This window comes from Wickerhamiella sorbophila (assembly GCF_002251995.1).
Source record: "Wickerhamiella sorbophila strain DS02 chromosome Unknown contig3, whole genome shotgun sequence".
Lineage (NCBI taxonomy): Eukaryota > Fungi > Ascomycota > Dipodascomycetes > Dipodascales > Trichomonascaceae > Wickerhamiella > Wickerhamiella sorbophila.
Genome location: NW_020194004.1, coordinates 2000965 through 2020264, shown reverse-complemented (window position 1 = coordinate 2020264; position 19300 = coordinate 2000965). Strand labels below are relative to the sequence as shown.

At 49.5% G+C, this 19300-nt stretch overlaps 11 protein-coding genes across 11 annotated transcripts; 7 read left to right on the top strand and 4 right to left on the bottom strand.

The window, feature by feature from the left end:
• Nucleotides 1–49: 49 nt before the first annotated feature.
• B9G98_03059 (Ribosome biogenesis protein UTP30) lies at nucleotides 50–706 on the top strand (the record flags this gene model as incomplete). The annotated part of the gene is made up of 1 exon (XM_024809616.1): nucleotides 50–706. The coding sequence occupies one exon, from the start codon at nucleotides 50–52 to the stop codon at nucleotides 704–706; it is 657 nt and encodes a 218-aa protein (XP_024665384.1).
• A 119-nt stretch (nucleotides 707–825) lies between these two features.
• B9G98_03058 (Protein AF-9) lies at nucleotides 826–1476 on the top strand (the record flags this gene model as incomplete). The annotated part of the gene is made up of 1 exon (XM_024809615.1): nucleotides 826–1476. One exon carries the CDS (start codon nucleotides 826–828, stop codon nucleotides 1474–1476), a length of 651 nt encoding a protein of 216 aa, XP_024665383.1.
• Nucleotides 1477–1566: 90 nt separating this feature from the next.
• B9G98_03057 (tRNA N6-adenosine threonylcarbamoyltransferase) lies at nucleotides 1567–2640 on the top strand (the record flags this gene model as incomplete). The annotated part of the gene is made up of 1 exon (XM_024809614.1): nucleotides 1567–2640. One exon carries the CDS (start codon nucleotides 1567–1569, stop codon nucleotides 2638–2640), a length of 1074 nt encoding a protein of 357 aa, XP_024665382.1.
• Nucleotides 2641–2653: 13 nt separating this feature from the next.
• Nucleotides 2654–4121, bottom strand: B9G98_03056 (Protein transport protein SEC20; the record flags this gene model as incomplete). The annotated part of the gene is made up of 2 exons (XM_024809613.1): nucleotides 2654–2662; nucleotides 2718–4121. The coding sequence occupies 2 exons, from the start codon at nucleotides 4119–4121 to the stop codon at nucleotides 2654–2656; spliced, it is 1413 nt and encodes a 470-aa protein (XP_024665381.1).
• Nucleotides 4122–4203: 82 nt separating this feature from the next.
• Nucleotides 4204–4647, top strand: B9G98_03055 (hypothetical protein; the record flags this gene model as incomplete). Its single annotated transcript, XM_024809612.1, has 1 exon — nucleotides 4204–4647. The coding sequence occupies one exon, from the start codon at nucleotides 4204–4206 to the stop codon at nucleotides 4645–4647; it is 444 nt and encodes a 147-aa protein (XP_024665380.1).
• Nucleotides 4648–4696: 49 nt separating this feature from the next.
• On the top strand, nucleotides 4697–7411 carry B9G98_03054 (mRNA decapping complex subunit 2; the record flags this gene model as incomplete). The annotated part of the gene is made up of 1 exon (XM_024809611.1): nucleotides 4697–7411. One exon carries the CDS (start codon nucleotides 4697–4699, stop codon nucleotides 7409–7411), a length of 2715 nt encoding a protein of 904 aa, XP_024665379.1.
• Nucleotides 7412–10076: 2665 nt separating this feature from the next.
• On the top strand, nucleotides 10077–11078 carry B9G98_03053 (G1/S-specific cyclin CLN1; the record flags this gene model as incomplete). Its single annotated transcript, XM_024809610.1, has 1 exon — nucleotides 10077–11078. One exon carries the CDS (start codon nucleotides 10077–10079, stop codon nucleotides 11076–11078), a length of 1002 nt encoding a protein of 333 aa, XP_024665378.1.
• Nucleotides 11079–13897: 2819 nt separating this feature from the next.
• Nucleotides 13898–14761, top strand: B9G98_03052 (hypothetical protein; the record flags this gene model as incomplete). The annotated part of the gene is made up of 1 exon (XM_024809609.1): nucleotides 13898–14761. The coding sequence occupies one exon, from the start codon at nucleotides 13898–13900 to the stop codon at nucleotides 14759–14761; it is 864 nt and encodes a 287-aa protein (XP_024665377.1).
• Nucleotides 14762–15055: 294 nt separating this feature from the next.
• On the bottom strand, nucleotides 15056–16267 carry B9G98_03051 (S-methyl-5'-thioadenosine phosphorylase; the record flags this gene model as incomplete). The annotated part of the gene is made up of 1 exon (XM_024809608.1): nucleotides 15056–16267. One exon carries the CDS (start codon nucleotides 16265–16267, stop codon nucleotides 15056–15058), a length of 1212 nt encoding a protein of 403 aa, XP_024665376.1.
• A 38-nt stretch (nucleotides 16268–16305) lies between these two features.
• B9G98_03050 (Tubulin gamma chain) lies at nucleotides 16306–17649 on the bottom strand (the record flags this gene model as incomplete). Its single annotated transcript, XM_024809607.1, has 1 exon — nucleotides 16306–17649. The coding sequence occupies one exon, from the start codon at nucleotides 17647–17649 to the stop codon at nucleotides 16306–16308; it is 1344 nt and encodes a 447-aa protein (XP_024665375.1).
• A 138-nt stretch (nucleotides 17650–17787) lies between these two features.
• B9G98_03049 (Phosphatidyl-N-methylethanolamine N-methyltransferase) lies at nucleotides 17788–18465 on the bottom strand (the record flags this gene model as incomplete). The annotated part of the gene is made up of 1 exon (XM_024809606.1): nucleotides 17788–18465. The coding sequence occupies one exon, from the start codon at nucleotides 18463–18465 to the stop codon at nucleotides 17788–17790; it is 678 nt and encodes a 225-aa protein (XP_024665374.1).
• Nucleotides 18466–19300: the final 835 nt, after the last annotated feature.

Here is a 19300-nt window from a genome sequence, read left to right as displayed (position 1 = left end):
TAGATCCTGTACATAATGAAGGTTTGTGCATCGTACCTGCAAAGTCAGCATGACCCGGCCGCTGCTCGCTTTACTGGACGAAACAGAGCGGCATCCGAAGCTTGAGGGCCCTATTTACTTGGGAATAATCTTTAAAAAGGATCCCGTGGCCAACTACCAAGAGCACGCGATGTTGATCCCGCTGCCGCACCGTACAAGGCGCTCAGACGAAGAAATGATCTGCGTGGTAGTCAAGGACCCCCAGCATGCCTGGCAGACCAAATTCGGGGAAAACAAGCTCACAGCAACTCTTTTCGACGAGGTCACCGGTGTTGGCAAGCTGCGACGGCGACTAAAGTCCAAAAAGGCGATCGAGTCTTTCGGGGAGACGTTTACAAAAATTTTCGTCCAGGATAAAGTGGCTAAACCGTTGAGTGAAGTATTGGGAACGAGCTATTTCAAACGAGCAAAACACCTGCCAATCCCCATACAGCTGGACGAGGCGTTGGATCCGCGGAAAGTTCAGTACCAGGTGCGTCAGGGCACCAAATGTGCACAGCTTGTGCTAAAGCCGTCAACGTTTGCCTCTGTAAGAGTGGGCCACACAAAGATGGACGCAGAAAAGACCCAGCAAAACATTGATGCGGCCAGAAAGTTTGTTCTAAAGCGGTACCCTGACGCTAAACTGCATATCAAAACGCCCGAAAGCATGTCGCTGCCATTGTGATTGCGACGACGCCTTTAAAAAAAACCTAATCTGTATGACTTTATTTAGCGAGCCGCCGTGGCCCGAAACCAATCGCACTATATGCTCCTTTTTTTGTCGTTGCAATCTCCGCTTACGACATGCCCGTGAAAAGAGTAAAGAGCGTGTCGGTAACGCGGCCCATCATGTACGGCAATGTGGCCGTTCCACTGGAGGCTGTTGACCGCAAAAAGGATACTCCCGAGGACCACACGCATAAATGGACGGTATTTGTCCGGGACCCGGCCGGGAAGGACGACCTGGGCTATTTCATCAAGAAGGTGTCGTTCAAGCTCCACGACACCTACGCCAATTCGCTGCGGACGATTGAAAAGCCGCCGTTCGAGGTCACTGAGACCGGCTGGGGCGAGTTTGAAATCACTATCCGCATTGTCTTTGCCCAGGCGGCCGCGGAAAAGACTATTGTACTCTACCACCACCTCAAGCTACATCCGTTTGGGCCCGGCGTTGTTCCGGGCGAGACGCCCAAACCACAGCCAGTCGAGTCAATTCTGTACGACGAGCTGGTGTTTTGTGAGCCCACGGAGGCCATGTTCCAGATCCTTACTTCCAGACCGGGTGCCGTCATCCCCACCAAGCCAGATCCGCCTCTGAAGCCGTTTTCTTACCAGACGGAAACAGAGGAGATCGACCGGCTAGACGCTGCGAACGAGCAGGTTCTGGAGCAGCTCAAAAAGCTAAAAGAGCAAATCCAGGAGCTGGAAAAGGAAAAAGCTCAGCTCCAAGCCTAGTTTATTTATATAGATACTCGATTATTAAAAGATCGTGCCCCCGGAAAAATTCTATAAAATCACCAAGTCGAGGCTTTGTCATGGTAACTTATGGAACCTGTTCTGGATCGTTTTTTGCCTCCACGGGGGTACTATTTGGCACTTGGCCTTGAAGGTTCAGCTAACAAACTTGGCGTGGGAATTGTCAAGCACTATAAGGGCCAGCTTTCCGCAGACAACCGTGCGGAGGTGCTGGCTAATGTCCGGGACACTTTTAATGCACCGCCTGGGGAGGGCTTTCTGCCGCGGGACGTCGCCAAGCACCACCGCAACTGGTTTGTGCGACTGGTAAAAAAGGCTCTGGAGGAGGCAAATGTCAAGCCAGAGGATTTGGACTGCATTTGTTTCACCCAGGGCCCCGGTATGGGCGCTCCTCTGCAAAGTGTCGTTGTAGGCGCCAGAACGATAGCCTCGCTCTGGAGCAAACCGCTAGTGGGCGTGAATCATTGCGTGGGTCATATTGAGATGGGGCGTGAGATCACGGGGGCAGATAACCCGGTCGTGCTGTACGTCAGTGGTGGAAACACCCAGGTAATTGCCTATTCTGCCCAGCGGTACCGTATTTTCGGCGAGACTCTCGACATTGCCGTCGGAAACTGCCTTGACCGGTTCGCTCGCGTGCTCAAAATCTCCAACGAGCCATCCCCGGGCTATAATATCGAGCAGCTTGCGAAACAGGGCAAAAAATACGTACAGCTGCCCTACACCGTTAAAGGTATGGATTTGAGCATGAGTGGCATCCTTGCATTTATCGAGGAGCAAGCCCAAGACATTGACCAAAAGGACTTCACCGCTGCCGATCTATGCTACTCGTTACAAGAGACCCTGTTTGCAATGTTGGTAGAAATTACAGAACGAGCAATGGCACACGTAAACTCGTCGCAGGTCCTTGTTGTTGGCGGCGTTGGATGCAATGAACGGCTCCAAGAGATGATGGGTGTCATGGCTCGGGACCGCGGCGGCTCAGTGTTTGCTACTGACGAACGCTTTTGTATTGATAATGGCATCATGATTGCACACGCCGGTCTGCTTGGTTATCGAACTGGTGAGCGAACTCCATATGAAAAATCCGTTTGTACGCAGCGGTTCAGAACCGACGAGGTCTGGGTCAAATGGAGGGCTTAGAGCTCTTTTTTTATTAAAGTGTCTTCCGGGTCGCAATAGATTGTGCCGGTTGTTGGCATTATAGTTTCCTCGGGAACGACTTGTTCATATGCATAATAGTGGGTTTCCATAGAATAAAGCTCATCTTGGTCTTTTTCCGGTTCAGTGGCTGGCGGCTGTGCTGGATATTCCAAATCCTCCGCTTCAGCATTGTGGAGCACGTCATGAAGTACCGGCTCTGTCTCAAATACAATTTCGGCATCGATAGATTCCAGTTGAGAGCCGAACTCCGGCTCAGGCTCAACCGTCCTCTCGAATTCTACCGACTCGGACTTGAACTCGGTGATAAGGGATTCAATGGGTTCAGCCTCCAGTTCAGCTTCCGGCTCAGCGTGAATCTCAAGATATTCTCTCTCTAGCAGCAGGTTATCGTCGAGTGCAGTTGTGTGTACCGGAGGAACTTCTTCAGTTTCAACCTCTGCTTCGGTGGCAGGTATTTCACCGGGTGTAGAGATGTCGTCATCAGGCAGCTCGAATTCATTCAGCTCAAGCTCGACGGGCAACTCAGAAATCTCTGTATGAACGTGTGCTTCAGCTTCAGCGGTTTCCACCGGGTCGGTCAGAGTGGTGAGAGGATCTCTTCCAAACGCCAGATCAATTGAGTCTGGATCAATATCCAAAAGGTTGTGTTCTTTGTTGTCCAAAGCTGTCTCGAATGCTAGCAACTGCTCCTTTCCCATGCCGGTTTTTCTAGCTAGGCCAGTTGCCCACTTGCCCAAGCGCGTTAAATTAACAATGTTCCAGAACAAAATCTTCAAGGGAAGCTTCAATATTCGTCGATACACAATCCAACCCAGAACAGCCGCCAAAAAGCCCAAAGAGAGCCGAATACGCCGCCTGTCTCCTTTGTCTGCCTCTTCCAGAACTTGCACCAGCCGTCTCGATCCATTCAACAGCACATCAACAGCAGAGTATTTGTTTTCAAGATCTTTCAAAGCTTTGGTAGAAGAGTCCAGCTCTTCAATGTTGAGTTCTGCCTTCAACACCTCGCCTTGGGCCATTTGATGAACCCGTCGTAAAGTGGTAGTAATGTCCTCGGACTTTGAGACCGCCGGGTTAAAGTCATTGGGAGCTTCTTTTCTGGGTTGCTCGACTTCCGATATGGTGGTAGGACCATGGGCGGCTGGTCTTAGCAGCTTTTCCCGCCGCTTTAGCCATTGTTCGCTTCGTGCATGGCTAGCAACAACCTGCGCGTTTCTGAATCGTCGGTAGCCAAGTTCTGTTTTCTGACGTGCAAATTCAATTTCTTCCAGACTCGTAGAAACAGCCGGGTCCCCTGCGCCTACCCCAACAGCGACGCATTCAACCTTACTGTTTAGCTGGGCAAGCTTCTGAAGAATATCTTCCCTAGACTTTAGCATCTCATCATCTTCCAGCACAGAATTAGAAAGATTGTCGATTAGCTCGAGAATCCGCAAGTAATCCTCATCGAATCCTTCCATTGTCGCGGGCTCAGAAAGCTCTGAAATGGCACTTTGTCAGCGGTGAGGTTGTCGCGCGCGCACGATTGAAATTGAAGTGGAAATGTCAACAAAATCGTACTTTTGGACGTTGGCACATCAATTGAAAAGCCATGAGTTTAAAACAGCGGGAGAGTATACTCTAGCGCTCGAGAACTTGAATAATTATCGTCCCCAGTTGACAGAAGAGGACCCCGATCAGCCTATGGAGCCCCAGCTGGCACACGATTCATGTGAAATCCAAGACCGTATTGATGGGCTATGGCACTACTGCGAACACCACGGATTATGCGAAAAGTACAAGGACCGCATTGAGCGCTTACTGGCAGACATCGAATCAAGTGGGGTTCAGCTGCGAAACCTGCTAGAACTAGAGACTCGTATGACAATTGCGGAAAAAAACAACGAGCCGAGATCGTACGGTGAGGCACAAAAGGTTATTATGCAACTAGAACAAGAACTAAAAGCCAAACGGCATCAAATGTCCCAGACTCAGCTCGCAATTTGAAATTTCGTTCGCCGTTCAAAACCTGTCGTGCGTCCTGATCGGATTTGTCATGCCCGTCACACCCTATTCGTACAAGCGGTTCAGCCTTGACGATGTATTGATTGATATAGCTGTGCGGTTTATCTTGAACTGTCCCGAGGAGGACTTATCAACCCTCGAGCGGTTCTTTTTCCAGGTCGAAGAAGCTCACTGGTTCTATGAAGACTTTGCCAGGGTCAGCCACCCAGCCCTTCCGCACATGACACTAAAGAGCTTTGTTGAAAGCTTGTTCCTAGCAGTACCACTATTGAAAGACTACATTACCAACCCTATTGACGGTCTGTCCAAGTTCAGAAGCTACAAATCTGTTATTCCCGTCAGAGGTGGTATCATATTGAATGAGACGTTGGACAAGGTCCTCATGGTGCAGCCCTGGAAGTCCAGAGTTTGGGTATTCCCAAGAGGTAAGATCAACAAAAACGAGTCGGATGAGAAATGTGCCATCAGGGAGGTTCTTGAAGAAACCGGATTTGATATGGGCGCATATCTTGTCCCCAACGACTTTATCGAAGTGACCAGACAGAACAAGAATATTCGACTTTATGTGGTTAAAGGTGTACCTGAGTCAACTGTTTTCAAAACGCAAACACGAAAAGAAATTTCTGAGATCAAATGGCACAAGGTACAGAGTTTGCCCGTATTTTCGAAAAGCAAAAAAGTCGCTGCGTACCAAACGGCTATTCCGTTCTTGTACAGTCTCAAGCAGTATATTGCTCGGGCTCGTGGTGAGGTGTCTGAGCTGTCTACCCAGGAAACAAATGCCCTCAAAAACCTGCTGGGTCTCAATGGCCAAGTCGAGACAGATCAGGCAAGTGCGCAGAGATTGGTTTCTATGATCCAGGCTCCCATGCAGGCACCTTTGTTCCCTCCGGCACCCCAGTTCGATGTGGTACCAATGTATCAGGATCGACAAGTGATTATGGATCTATTCAAAAACAGAGAATCGTCTGAGGAAAATATCAAGAGTGCACAGCATATTTTGCAGCTTTTGCAACATGAAATTGCTACCGAGGAGGTCATCAAAACTCCCGCAAAGATCATTGTTCCTGCTTCTGAAGTCCCAACCCCAACGCCTGGTAATTATGCTTCGCCACCGCCTGTTCCTCCGAATACCATGCTCCAGTCGCTGCTAACCAATCGCAAGGGCACGAATTCTGGCATGCTCTCTGTTCTGGGCGGTGAGAGACCGTCTGCAAAACCTGCTCAGCCTGCTCAGCCTGTACAGCCCATGAAATCGGAGAATAATCTGCTTTCGTTTTTGAAAACTGGATCGACTATGTCGTCTAGTGGCAAGTCACTTATGTCGTTGCTAAAGGGTCCTGAGCCTGAGACTTTGAACGCAACTGCAAACCCATCTAATTTGACTTCAAATCACTCTTCGGCCAAAAATTCGTTAATGGCAATGCTAACCAAGGGCAAACCTCCTGCTGAGGGCGTTTTGGAAAAGCCCTCGGTTCAGAACGCACCTGCTAACAATCTGATGGACCTTCTGAAGACGTCCACACCCACAACCCACGAACAGACTGAAGAGGTGACACAGGAGCGTGCCGACGAACCGGTCATGAAGCCGATTGAGGAGCATGTCGAAAACTTTGCTGAGGAGCATACCGAAAAGTTTACCGAGGACCAGGCGAAAGCGCAGACCGTACAGGCAAAACTGCGCGGTAAAGCAGAGTCAGATCTGCTCGGTCTGTTGAAGGCCTCTGATGCTGCGGTATCTGCAGAAGCGGTTGGTAAAATCCCTGAACCTCAATCAAGAACCGCAAGCTCAAGTCTTATGGAGCTTTTGAATGGTAACAAAGAGGTCAAGTCTGCACCTCACCCTGCACCTGCACCTCACCCTGCACCTGCACCAGCCCCCCCCAATGTGAGTTTGATGGAGCTGCTAAATAGCGGGCAACCGACAGATGTCAAAACAGAGGCCGATAAGGATAAATTTCAGAGCACAGCTGGTTCTGAGCTGATGAACCTGTTGCACGGAGGCATGGAGCTGACAACTAAAGCGCCAGCCAACTCGTCTATTGAACAACCCAAGCAAGCAGAGCCTGTTGAAGCCTCAAAGAGGCCTAACCTTATGGATCTACTTAAGCCCCGAGAATCAGCGGGCAAATCAGCAGAAATACCGGACACTGCCGCCTCTCAAGTCAAACCACGGGAGGGTAATGGCGACACAAAGATCGACGCTGTCCAGCCACTTATCGACGCGACGAATAACTCAACTATGCCTCTCAGGGAATCGTCACCCGCAGCATCATCGTTGATGAATTTGCTGCAGTCCGCTGTCAGTTCCGATCCTGGTCAAATTGCAGCTGAAAAGCAGGAGCATGCAGGCGGCGGTGTCTTACAGAGCCGCACGGAATCGGAGGAGCTGCAGAACAAGAGAGGTGGAGATGACCCAGAAAGCAAAAACATCAAACGACGTGGGGATGATTCCAAACCCAAGCAATCAGATCAGAAAAAGGCGAGTAATGGAAAACAGGCGGCGGACACAGGATCGTCGAAGGGATCGCCGGCACCCCAATCACGTGGCCACAACGGACCTCCGGGTAGGAATACAAAGGATGAGCTCAAGTCGGCCACTCTGAAAAACCCCAGCAAGCCTCCGCTTCTCGCACGATATTCCCGAGATACACTCAAGGGAACTGTGCCTGCGTTTACAGCGGATGGGTATCCTATCGAGCAAGATCTCGTCCTCTATCTGAGACAGGTGCTAGAGATTGCTTGATAGTGCTATAGATAACAAACTCTGTAGGATTGCATAGGCTTATGTTTAAACACAGACAATTATAATTGCGACTGCTACCGTATAATTTGTCGCGGATAATTCTGGGGCTGGAGATGCAGACTCTGGTTGTTGCGCTTGACGCTTGGCCAGATCTGAAGGCACGCGATGAAAGAAATTACAGGGCTCGCAGGCGGCAAAACCAAGTTGTGTAGCTGCGTAGTTGCAGCTGGCAAAACACAATTTCCCTGAAAAATCCCTGCTAAAAGGGCCAAACCAGCCTGCGTACCTTCGCAGCTATGTCTGTAGGTGTATGTATATCTGGTTGCAGAAAAGACGTTGCCCCTGACAACGAGTGGGGTGAGCTTAGATTGGCGTTGTGCAGGGAGACTGTCGTCGCTGGCGCATATTAATTATCGAGCGTTCCAAGATTGTCTGGAGCACGTTGCTGGAGAAAAAATAATTTGGCGGGAAATGTTAGAGTTTGACGTAATGAAAACATAAAGAGTAGAGCGAAAATTGCACAGGGCCTCCAGCCACATGCACCGTTTGACGCGGTGTCTTAATATAGCAGCAGAGTGAGTAATAAGGCAGATCAACGGTTAGCTGGCTTGTGAATGTATTTCCGTAATAACCCAGTTTGTTTGAAAGCCCAAGGATGGTTTTCAAATATTCTAGCGTGAGTGACCGTGTTGGCTCGATCGAGCAAGTGAAGTGATTCATGTCTGGCCGGCAAGAACCTTACTGCACGATGCACGGGAGCGGCCACACGTGCGATGGTCTTCAAGACTATCGCATATGATCTAAAATCTCCACACACTTTACTACTCTTGAGCTCATATACAAAATCAAAGTGCCGCCATAAGCTAGTACACTAAATTGGCCCTGGTGGCCAGGTAATTTCGCAGGCCGGTCTGCACCGTGCAGGAGATACGGTGTCTCACACATGTATCATCGGGGCGGTATTGGCTATCATTGGCAGTCTGGGAACCTGCCGGGCGGCGGACGGCAAATTAGAAGAAAGCCAGCAGCATGAGCTCGGGATAAGGCTGAATCTACAAATTGAAGAAATGCAAGTCTGATCTGTCGCACTAGTGAAGGTATCTAAGTGTCTATTTGCACGGGTACAATCGACGGGTAAATAGCAGCGCCGTTTCGCACGTTTTTGTGATTATGCTGGGGACGATCAAGCATATACGAGACATTTCAGACGAAGTTAAAGCTGGCCAGTGCAGAAACTTTTAAAATGTCTGTTTCTCCGGCATGAATTCTCGTTGTCAAGGAGTCTCCCCTGGCAGGTTACCAGCTGACGCACCATATCGGCGGCTATGCTGCCTAGTCGACTAAGCACGCTGCTAAGGCGATAAATTGACTTGTTGGGTTGAAAAAAAAAAAGATAAGACCCGCACCACCGGCGTGTGGTGAAGACCAAAGCTGTCCGTCGAACGGGATGGGGTTATAGAAAAATTTAAAAAGTTATTCACTCGTTTTTACTGGCATATCACCGACATAACTGGACAATTCCGCCCCCACTAGGAGGGTTAGGATGGGGGCCGCAGGATGCTGACAACTTGGTTAGTCATAAATTGGCTCTGCGAATCACCTAGATTTTTGCAGGAGGGGATCGATTGATAATTAACGCGAGAGGATATATCCTGCAGGGTTGTGCCCTCTGGCTCAGACAAGGGCGCAGAGGCAGCGAATCTTGGGCCATGCGACAATGTTGGAGGGTGGAATAGCCGGAATATAGCATTTGGTGGCAGCGGGTGCCGCAGGGTTTCTTTGTATGTACGCCTTGAGAATAGCAGAGATAGTTTTCTTTTAATACATCGCTCTGGGATCTGGGACTGTACCTAACCCAATCAAGCAAAGCTGCGTCCAGAGGTGGTGGCATAGGCAACAAGAATCGGATCCTGGGAAATGCTCTGACAAGCGGACGAGGGGGCAACGAGCTAGTATCGACGTGCTGGGTGATGCATTAACGATAATATCGCTTCACTGGTTGTAAGTTCTCACTGGTTTTTGTTTTATTTCACTCGGGCCTACCCTCAATACCAATCGTCATAAACACTCTCCTCCTGCATATCCTGCAAACGTGCTTGACCAACCAGTGTGCATGCAGCTCAGGCTTACATTGCCACAAATATATACTCCAGGCGCCGACTAATCGTTCAGAAAAATTCACGCCGAGTCTCTACAAAGACCGGTATCATTAACAGAAGGACATTTGGACACTTACAAGACCCCTTAATTGGCGGTATTGTGGTTAACAGCTAACAATATTCCTCAACCTCTTTCCTCATTTTTCTCAATCTTGACAGGCTGGGTTAAAAACCTTCCAGTGACAGGTCATATTTATTGTTCTTAGTGGCCTGACCTTAAAGATCAAAATTAACTGCGTGTACAACAGTTACACACCATTGCACTCTGACTTTCAAACAGCTTTGCAAGTTGTTTCCGTTTACACAAATTTCCCCTCAAAAAACTTCGACCTCCACTTAGCCCCTCCGCTACCCGCGTGACTATTGTCCACCAAAAAAAAAACAACCCAAAAGTTTTTTTCTTCCACCAGGACAAATTACACAGAGTATTGTTACTATACTTCTAGCATTGCATTATTGCTAACACCACACCTTACACACCTTCCTGTTACTGCTCATCGTTCAATATGCGCCATCTGTATACCGAGGAGGCTGCTGCTAGGGCAACTGCAGAGTATGCTGGAGAAATTTTCGAAGCCATCTGTATGGCTGAGGAGGCCAAGAGAATCAACGTCGAGCTCATTGACTCCCAGCCGGATATCGACTGGACCATGCGGCCACGACTACTAGCATTCTTATTCGAGGCCCACGAAGCTCTTCGCCTACGGCCCGAAACCATGACCCTTGCAGTTTCTATTCTTGATCGCTACTCTTCCCGACGCATTGTCTACGCTCGGCACTACCAGCTGGTGGGATGCGTTTCACTACTAGTTGCCGCAAAGTTCCTCGACGACAAGCGTCGGGTGCCTTCAGTATCCGATCTTTCTTATCTTTGCGCAAATGCGTTCGCCCCACACATGTTTAGTGAAATGGAACGTCACATTCTGGAGACTCTACAGTGGGATGTCAGTGCGCCTACAAGCTTGGAGTTCCTTGACATTTTATTTCTGGATCTGTGCCAATCGGGTTGCTTGCCGGCGAGAACCCCAGCAGAGATCCCTCACTATACTGCCATGGCACAATACATGTGCATGTGCGCTTTATTTAATCGCGAAATGATTGCCTACGGACCGCGTGCAGTTGCCACTGCCGCGGTTGAGCTGACTTGCGCTATCCTGGCCTCCCTCACTGGTGAGTTCCCTGGCCAGAGCTTCCGTCTTTCGGGCACTATTCGTGAATGCTTCGATTCCCTCGTTGCTTTGATTGTATCCCCCCCGCCCCAAATCTCCGCCTGGACCTCCAAGTCGGAGTACAACGTACCAGCTTTAATCCAGCAGTTCTTCGCTGCAACATACGACCAGAGTGAAGACGACTGTTCCATCTGCAGTACGCCTGACAATCCTGAAGCCTGGTATCGTTTACCTCGGACGCCCGACACTCTTTCGCCGCTCGTTTTGCGCAAACCAACTCAGCGTGCAGCATCAGCAGTAAATAGCGTTTGGGCGAACTCAGAGTCTCATTGGACCTGAACTGGCCCTATATCTAATTTTTTTAGCCTATGTGCTTCATGATTATTTCTTCATATTGACATACGCAATAATCCCATTATTTCTCTGAATTGCCTGCTGTGGTTGTCTTTCAGAAATCCATCATGCAGCTCGTACTCCGCGCTAGGGCCGCTCTGCAGATCTGTCACGATAAACATGCGGCAGTGGTGCAGACGTCATGCAGCGCACGTATGAGGCGCACATGGAGAGCCATTGCCCACGAAAATGAAGGCTTCAAGACAAACCGGCTTTGGCTGTAGCATTATTGGCAGCTCGACCCGCCCCAGCCTCTGGCGGGCAACTTTGTCTCGTCAGGGTTCCTGTAACGAATCTAGTCGCACTTCGATGTAGCGTGGGGGTTGCATATATTGATTGGTATTACCTTATCGGTATAAACGTGACCAGCCCAAGTCTCATGTCTCCGCACAACCCCACTAGCGACAAATCAGATGACATGGTTGAATGAAAATTTACACGTTATGAACACCAATTGAGTGTGCTGGCCGAGTGCTTCTAGTCGAATGCCGCCTAGTGGTACAGTGTTGAAATAGGAACTTAGAAGAGCTTCCAGCTAACTGAACGCGAAGATGTGCGAGAGGGCGCCAATACCGGTAGCCCCTCTCGCCGTGCTGCTTGCCCGATTTTCCACTCATGCAGCCAAGCCGCCCTGGAGGCATATATTAGTAATCCAACGGTTTTCTGCAACTCCCCCAAACAGAAAATTTTATTATTTACCTGAACTCTAAGCCCAAGGCGTGGCAGAGGGATACTTGCAGCATCGTTTGGACAAAGTCAACAGACGAGCGGTGTTGAACCTTTCTCCAAACTATACGTGGCTTAAGCGTCTTTCTTTCGATATCGTACCTGTCGAGGATCCCTTGTCTCCCAGATGCCAGCTTCCAACTCATTGGCATGCACAGCGCCCAGTTCCCAATGCAAAAGGCTTTGCGAGTTACTGGACGGCGTGGACAGCCGAATAGCAATATTAGACGCGAAACTCCAAAATGTGCACTCCAGTCTCGATAATTTGTTGAGAAAAGTCGATGCTATAGCCAACAAACGGCTCCCCAAAGGGTTTGATTAGCATATCCTCGACCCTGCATGGAAGCCGCGGGCTGGGCAGTAACTTGATGATGCCAGGTTTCGACCACTTTGCTAATGTCTGTAAGGTTCCACACACGCACGCACCCACACATACACACACACGCACGCATTCACGCATTCACACATACACACACACACACCCTTACACGCTTGTTCTTAATCCTTTGGAAACGCCTGGTTTGCTGCGTATATGAAGATCGCCCTCCCACGCTCCCGCAGACGATACCAGGCAAAACCCGGATGCTTACGTTGCAGTGTCGGTCCGGGATTGCGAGAGCAATGACTTTGCCGTTTGACCAAGACCCCCAGAAATTCGTTGATTAGGCATGCAGACCGATCTCCGGGTTAGCGACAGTTACTAATCATGTCCATCCGCAGCAGCCCAAAGCATTGATTGGGCTCGATAAGTAGCAGACACTGGTTACCCAATTGTAAATAATTATTTTAAAATAACGACCCCAAGGTTTTGGGTAATCTACCGTAAAAAGAGCTCAGATCGACTACTATGGACAACTATGGCGGCACCTAATGTTAGGGCTTGCTGATCGCGGTCACAACAGGCCAGGACGCCTCGCAGCCAAGAGAGAGATGGCGATGCAAAACCACTCAAATCCGTTGCCTGCGGGAAAAGCTGGGGAACGCTCGCTGATCTAACCTGCCTGCACTTGGCAAGCGTGCAGTATCTTGGAATAACCCTAACATCATGATTAGTAAAACGTCTGGCCAGTTCAAGCTATGAGGTGGCACCCTTATCCCGCCTGTCCTGTTCGCAGCGGCTCGTTTGGTGCTCGCGAAGAAATCCAAAAATTTAGCGGCATGTATCTATGTTAAATTCACGTTTATAGCGTTAAATTAAAATCATTTGCCCGATGTGGAGGTTTTGAAACTGGGTCGCTAGCCAGCTTTCTGAGCTGCGTATGGGCATCGGGGGTTTTCGCCTACAGTCATCTGATACCCTTTTCCCACGCCTTTCGAGGGGGTTTTGTCGCTACTCGCCTTCAATTCACCGAATTAGAGCCAAAGGGCTGAACTGTTGCCAAAACCCCTCGCACTCAGTGTGCGACCTGTTTTCTGACCAAAATACCCACTCCCCTCTGTCTTTCTTCCTCCCCATGTGGGACATCTAACAACGTCATACGGAATATGCATGAAATATTATTACAAAGTGTCCCTGCATGGTTTTGGGTGTGAGGGCCATTGCATATCAGGTAAGGGTTACAGCCTTGTTTGCCCAAGTGGCGATTGGACCAGCCAATCCCAAAAAACAGCCTTGAGCTAGGCTTGTTCGCGGTTTTTGGTTTACAACACTTATTTTTAATCTAAGACAAAAAGTCTCGGTTTCAAATTCAAAATAATCGTCAAAACGGCCATTCAAAAACTAACCTAAGCATGTTTGCTCAAACCCGTATATTTTTTTGGGAAGATATGCGCTGCGGGATACTCTCATAACGATTACTCATCAATGCAAGTTTTTCATTGTGGGTTTGTATTTAAGAAAAAGTCCCGTCGCCCGTATGCAAGTTTGGATAGTCAGCAACCGGAACAAAAAAAAAGTTTACGCCGCTCTTTTGCATTGGTCAAGAGAATTTATTTTTGTTCGATAAAAATTGTGTGTGATTATCGCTATACCATATTGCCGGGCTATCTAGCATTATTTGTACCTTCCCAAGTGCTCTAAAAGGTCTGATTTCCCGCCTATGCCTGCCACTAAGCGCCGTCACCAACAAGTAAAGATCGAAAGTCGGTCTGCAAGTCCCGAAATTAAAGAGAAGGAAGACGTCAACAAGCTTCTCATCTCCGCCTGCGTCAAAGTCTTGTCGCGTGTGCACCCGAAAGGAATGACTAGTAAAGAGCTTTCTGCAGAGCTGCTGGGCGACTCCACGTTGTCTCTGCCGTCTAATCTGTCATCCACCACCCTTTCGTCCCGGCTGAATGGACTGTTTCGAAAGTACCACGGGGACAGCCCCGAGCCTACTGATGACCAGCTGAGTGTTCTACCGATTCGACGAGAGACCAGCTCAGACTTGCCAAAGCGATTGGTTTATACGTATTGCGAGCCTGAGTACTCCGAAGCCAACGAGCCGGTGACCCCGCCAGCCGACGAACACGAGCCGGTTGCAAAGCGCCCGCGTTTCGAAGAACGTGAAGAGGCGCGCGAAGAGGTTACTTTCACTTCCCCAGTGTCACATACCCCGTCAGAATCCGGCTCTGCGTCTGAGATTGATCAGGTCGAGCCCGTGCCCGAACTGGAGAGAGTCGGCAGCGATGTGTCTGACCTAATCTCAGAGCCGGGCGAGCCCACCCCTTCTGCACATACTGATGCGCCCAACCAGGCAGCGGAAACGCTAGAATCTGTCTTGTCGCGCATTCCTTCCATCGCCGGCCGCCCCATGAACAAAGTCAATCTCTACTATGATGCTCTGGGCACCGAAGCTCTGTCGGCAGTCTTAAATTCAGGACCGTACCCCCTCGAGCTTTCGTCCTGGAACATTGACTTCACCAGCGAGTTCGTCTTGCCAGAATCCGTCGCACCCGAAGACCTCGATTCTTTCTTGTACTAGGTATCTATTTATTTCTTAAGCTGTAATATCACATATCATGCTGCATTAAAATATGGCAGTCTTGCATTGCGCGTTCGTAATGGTAGCCACCAACATCAAACGAGTCTATACAAAGCTGGTCAAGCTGAAGGCGCGAGGCAAAAAGACCGTGGTCTACTCGCCGTTTGATATCACACAGCAGATACTACAAAGCGAAACTCTGGTGCTGACATGGGGGTCTACTAGGACGGCCGGAAGCATTGATAGTTTTCCCTGGCAAAATAGCCGCCACAAGGGGCCCTGGGTCAACTGATTTTACCAGCGGCCAGGGAATAAGAAGTTCAGCTTGGTCTTCATTTCTTCGCTTTGGCCAGCCGGAGCAGTGCTCACCGAGTACTTCATGCTGTCGACAAGGTCGTTGCCGATTTCCCCAGCTTTCACCTTGGCGACCAGGGGATCGAGCAGGAACTCACAGAACCGCTCGGCATTATGGCCGTTAGCCTTCACGTGGGCCATGACCTGCTCCACTGTCACAGCCTCCTCAGACTCTCGCCAAGCATCGTAGTCTGTAGACATACAAATCATTTGGTAGGAGATCTCTGCTTCCCGAGCAAGTTTGGCCTCAGGTAGCACAGACATGTTAATCACAGCAAACCCGTTGCGGTGATTGAACTGCGACTCGGCGCGAGTGGAAAACGCTGGGCCCTCCATGCAGACCACAGTAAGGTCTTTCCCAGGTTTGGCAGTGTGCAGAGTAGACTTTTTCCCTTCGAACTCACCCTCCATGATATGGCCATATTCGCTGATGAACGCATTGAGCTTGACATCGAATGGCTCACCAAACATAGCGTGGGCGACAAAGTCGTCGCCAAAATAAGTGCTGGGCCGAATGCCCTTGGTGCGATCGAAAACCTGGTTCACGAGGACAAAGTCACGAGGGCGGATTTCCTCCTGCAAAGAACCAACGGCCGAAAATGAGATAATAGCCTTGACGCCAATATGCTTCAGAGCTGCGATGTTAGCCTGTGCAGGCACGCCGGTCGGTGAAAATTGGTGACTGCGGCCATGACGAGAAATGAAAGCCACCGGGTCGCCAGATTTCGTCAGCGCGATAGTGATAGGCGACGAGGGCTTGCCCCAGGGCGTGTCGATATCGAGCATGGCCACGGGGCTGAGGCCATCCAGCTTGTATAAACCAGTGCCTCCAATAACTGCGACGGTTACGGGCTTGTCAAAAGAGGTTTGCATGTTGGTAAGCGTACAAGGTCGTCTTCGAGGGATGTGTTTGGCGATCTGAGCAGAAAAATGGAAGCCTCTCCTAGCACTGCTTGCAAGCACTTTGGACTCTGGAAATCGACTGGTGTAGAAGAGAGGGGGCAGCGCGAGCTTCCGGCCAACCTCTGCCGTATCGGACCTAACCCTGGGACTGAAACCCAGCTTACTCACCAGCGAATTGAGTTTTGGGCAATAAAGCACGTGCTGGGGCTCTTTGTTCAATTGCAACAGCCATGACCCGACCTTTAGCATTCAATCCAGGCTACACCCTAACGCAATTAGTGAATTTATTACGACAGCTGATCAAGCGTCTCAGGTTCCAGCTTCTGATACTGGTCAACCACACGTCGAACTACTTCACGAGAGTCGTGGAACTCGTCCAGGGATTCCTCGAATATTGGCTGTTTTTTGTACTGGTCGATGAAAGCTTGACGTCTCATGAGTCGGTCAAATTGGTCCGAAATGCGCATAAATAGGCTCGCAATACATGTATGGTTGGCAAGCATCAACCCACTCAATCGGTTTGGGCTCTCGACGTAAGGTGACCGCCTAGCCAATGCCAGCTGTAACGAAGCTGGAGTATCCGGACGGAAAGTGGCCAGGTTCCGCTCCCGGATTCTCAGTAGCGACTTGTGGATGTCCACGGGGTCAACCTCGCCCTGAATAATATTTAACAATGATAGATAACACGCGTTTTTACTTTGTGCCGTTGAAAGCATACGGTTTTTGGGCTGCAAAAGCCTTCGCATGATATCTAAAACTGTGGTTTTGCGCACAAACTTGGCCGCTTCAATCGTGGTGGTGAACGGTGTGTAGGCGGTCATTAAGAAATGGCACTCGGGGAAAGGCACCAGTGAAGACAAGATGGAGGTCATATCGTTGTATAAATAGCCAGGATATCGAAGAGTAGCTGTCGATGCACTCATGATGGTAGCAACAAGCTGGTTCGTTTGCTCTAACGTCGGTGATTGAACATTGAGTGTGTCGGCGGCAATCCGCATAAGGGCGCCATTGTCCAGAACGACACAGGCGTCTGCATACAGCTGCAACCGCTTCATGGTCAGGATGCTGTTGTACGGTTGCACAACTACATCACTCACGTTGTTGGCCACGTTTGGAAACACGCTGAACGTCTGGATAAGCTTGCCAGGAAAGTGGTCGTTCACCCGCTCTAACAGAACGGATCCCAAGCCAGACCCTGTGCCGCCAGCAATCGAATGAAAGAGCATAAACCCTTCCAGACTGTCGGAGCCATCCGCTTCGCGATCAAGCATGTCCAAGATCTCTTCCATGACTTTCTCACCAGCGTGGTATCCCGCCGCCCAGTTATTGCCAGCACCGCCACCATTCTGAGACACATACATGTTTTCTGGGTTGTACATCGATCCATACGTACCGGATTGGATGCTGTGGATCACGCGGGGTTCCAGATCTATCATAACCGACCGTGGAACGTACCGAGTATCGTCGCTTTGATAGAAAAACACATCTTTGCGGTCGGCGCCTGGAATCGAAAAATTCTCTAGCGTGCCATCTGGTGAAATCCCATGCTCCAAACACAACTGCCGCCAGAACGAGTCGCCAATCTGGTTACCACACTGGCCCGCCTGGATGGTGATTAGTTCGCGAGGCATGACAAAACGCGTAGGGAGGCCGGGGCGTCTATAATAAAGGTAGAATAATAGATATTTACAAAGATGGAACTCATGTTGAATGTTCCTTGATTGGTTGAACATTTAGAATGACGGAACTAAAAATTTTAACCTCGCTTTTTAAACCCGCTTGGTTCGAGAGCGGGTGGAGGGGCGCGAGGTGCCGGTTGACGAACCAGACGACTCAGCAGCAGCCTCGCGGGCCTTTTCACGGTCACTGTAAATACGCTCAGTGTAGGGTTCCTCGAAACGTAAAGCAACCATGTACATAACCCACATCAAAGTCGACAGCACGAAGCCCAGCGCTTTGCCGTACCACAGAGAGACCCCGAGGAACGACAGATAGCAGCCAATATACATAGGATTGTTGCAGACGTTGAAAGGGAAAGAGGCAATACGTTCGTCCATAAGAATGCCAAAGTAGTCGCCCAAGTAAGTGCCGGTAATGCCAAGCGCCCACATCGAGCTGAGAACGAGAACATTTCCCACGCCAAACATTGCCGCGCCACCAACCTTTGCGTAGATATTATCGAGAAGAGGAGCGACTGGCTGAGACTCTAAAGCGATCCTGTAAATCCAATCGCGGTAAATACCCAGCGAGAAAATGATAGCTGCCAAAATGTAGCACCCGTAGTATCGGTTTCCAAGACCCAGCTTGGTAAACAGCTTAACGCGCAGTTCAAGCTGAGCAGCAATATTCCAGAAGACGGGATTGAAGGCAATAAATTTTGCTGCGAAAGACGCCTCGTCGTTCCAAACAATAGGTAGAGTTTTTTCCAAAGATAAGTCGCTGATCATTGAAGTTGCCAGCTGACCTAACCGTTGACTCCAGCTTTTATCACATGCACTCCGCGGCAAGTTGCATGGACGTGCGAAGCTGTTGTTTTAGAAGGATACGAAAGATATTAGGACTTGGAGATATATAATTAAATCAACAGAGTATTATTGCCGACTTGCTAGAAGTACAAGCTAAAGCGTTCGGGATGTGTCTGGGGACGTTTCTCTGATCACATTCCGATCAGTCTCTAGCAACAGTCTCTGGTCATTCTCTAACCAGGGGTTCTGATCAGTCTTCCTCGAAACAAACCATTACTGGCACTCTAGACTCTAATTCATTACTTGTTCATTAACTAAATATGCGATCTCCAATGGGTGGCCAACGTCCATAAGGATTCGTGACAACGTCACTTGGCCACCTTCAATTCTATAACTCTTTGAACCTGCTTGAGGTCTGATGTGGTAGGTTCAAATGTATCGCTCTTGGAGCCGCAGAAAGAAAAATCTTAAGTCTGCTTCGAAAGTCATGATGTGGGTGGTTACCGCTCGTGGCGGTGGGAACTCTATCGATTTCCCACGATGACGGGGATTGGCAAGGATGTATCGTCTCACTGAACATTTGTGAGCTTCACTGGGTTGTAAGTTATTAGGATCTGTGGCAAGCAGTTCTTTCTTTTATATTTTACATAGGGGCACTCGATCTCATAAGAATTAGTCACAAAAGCTTGGTGACTGCATATTATCCTGCAGAGTTATGAAAGCATGCAGAATGTTCTGACACCGCTAAGCCAAGGTTAGGCAATCGAAAATGAAACACAGGTGGCAATACGCGATCTAAACTCCAATGCAAGAGCAC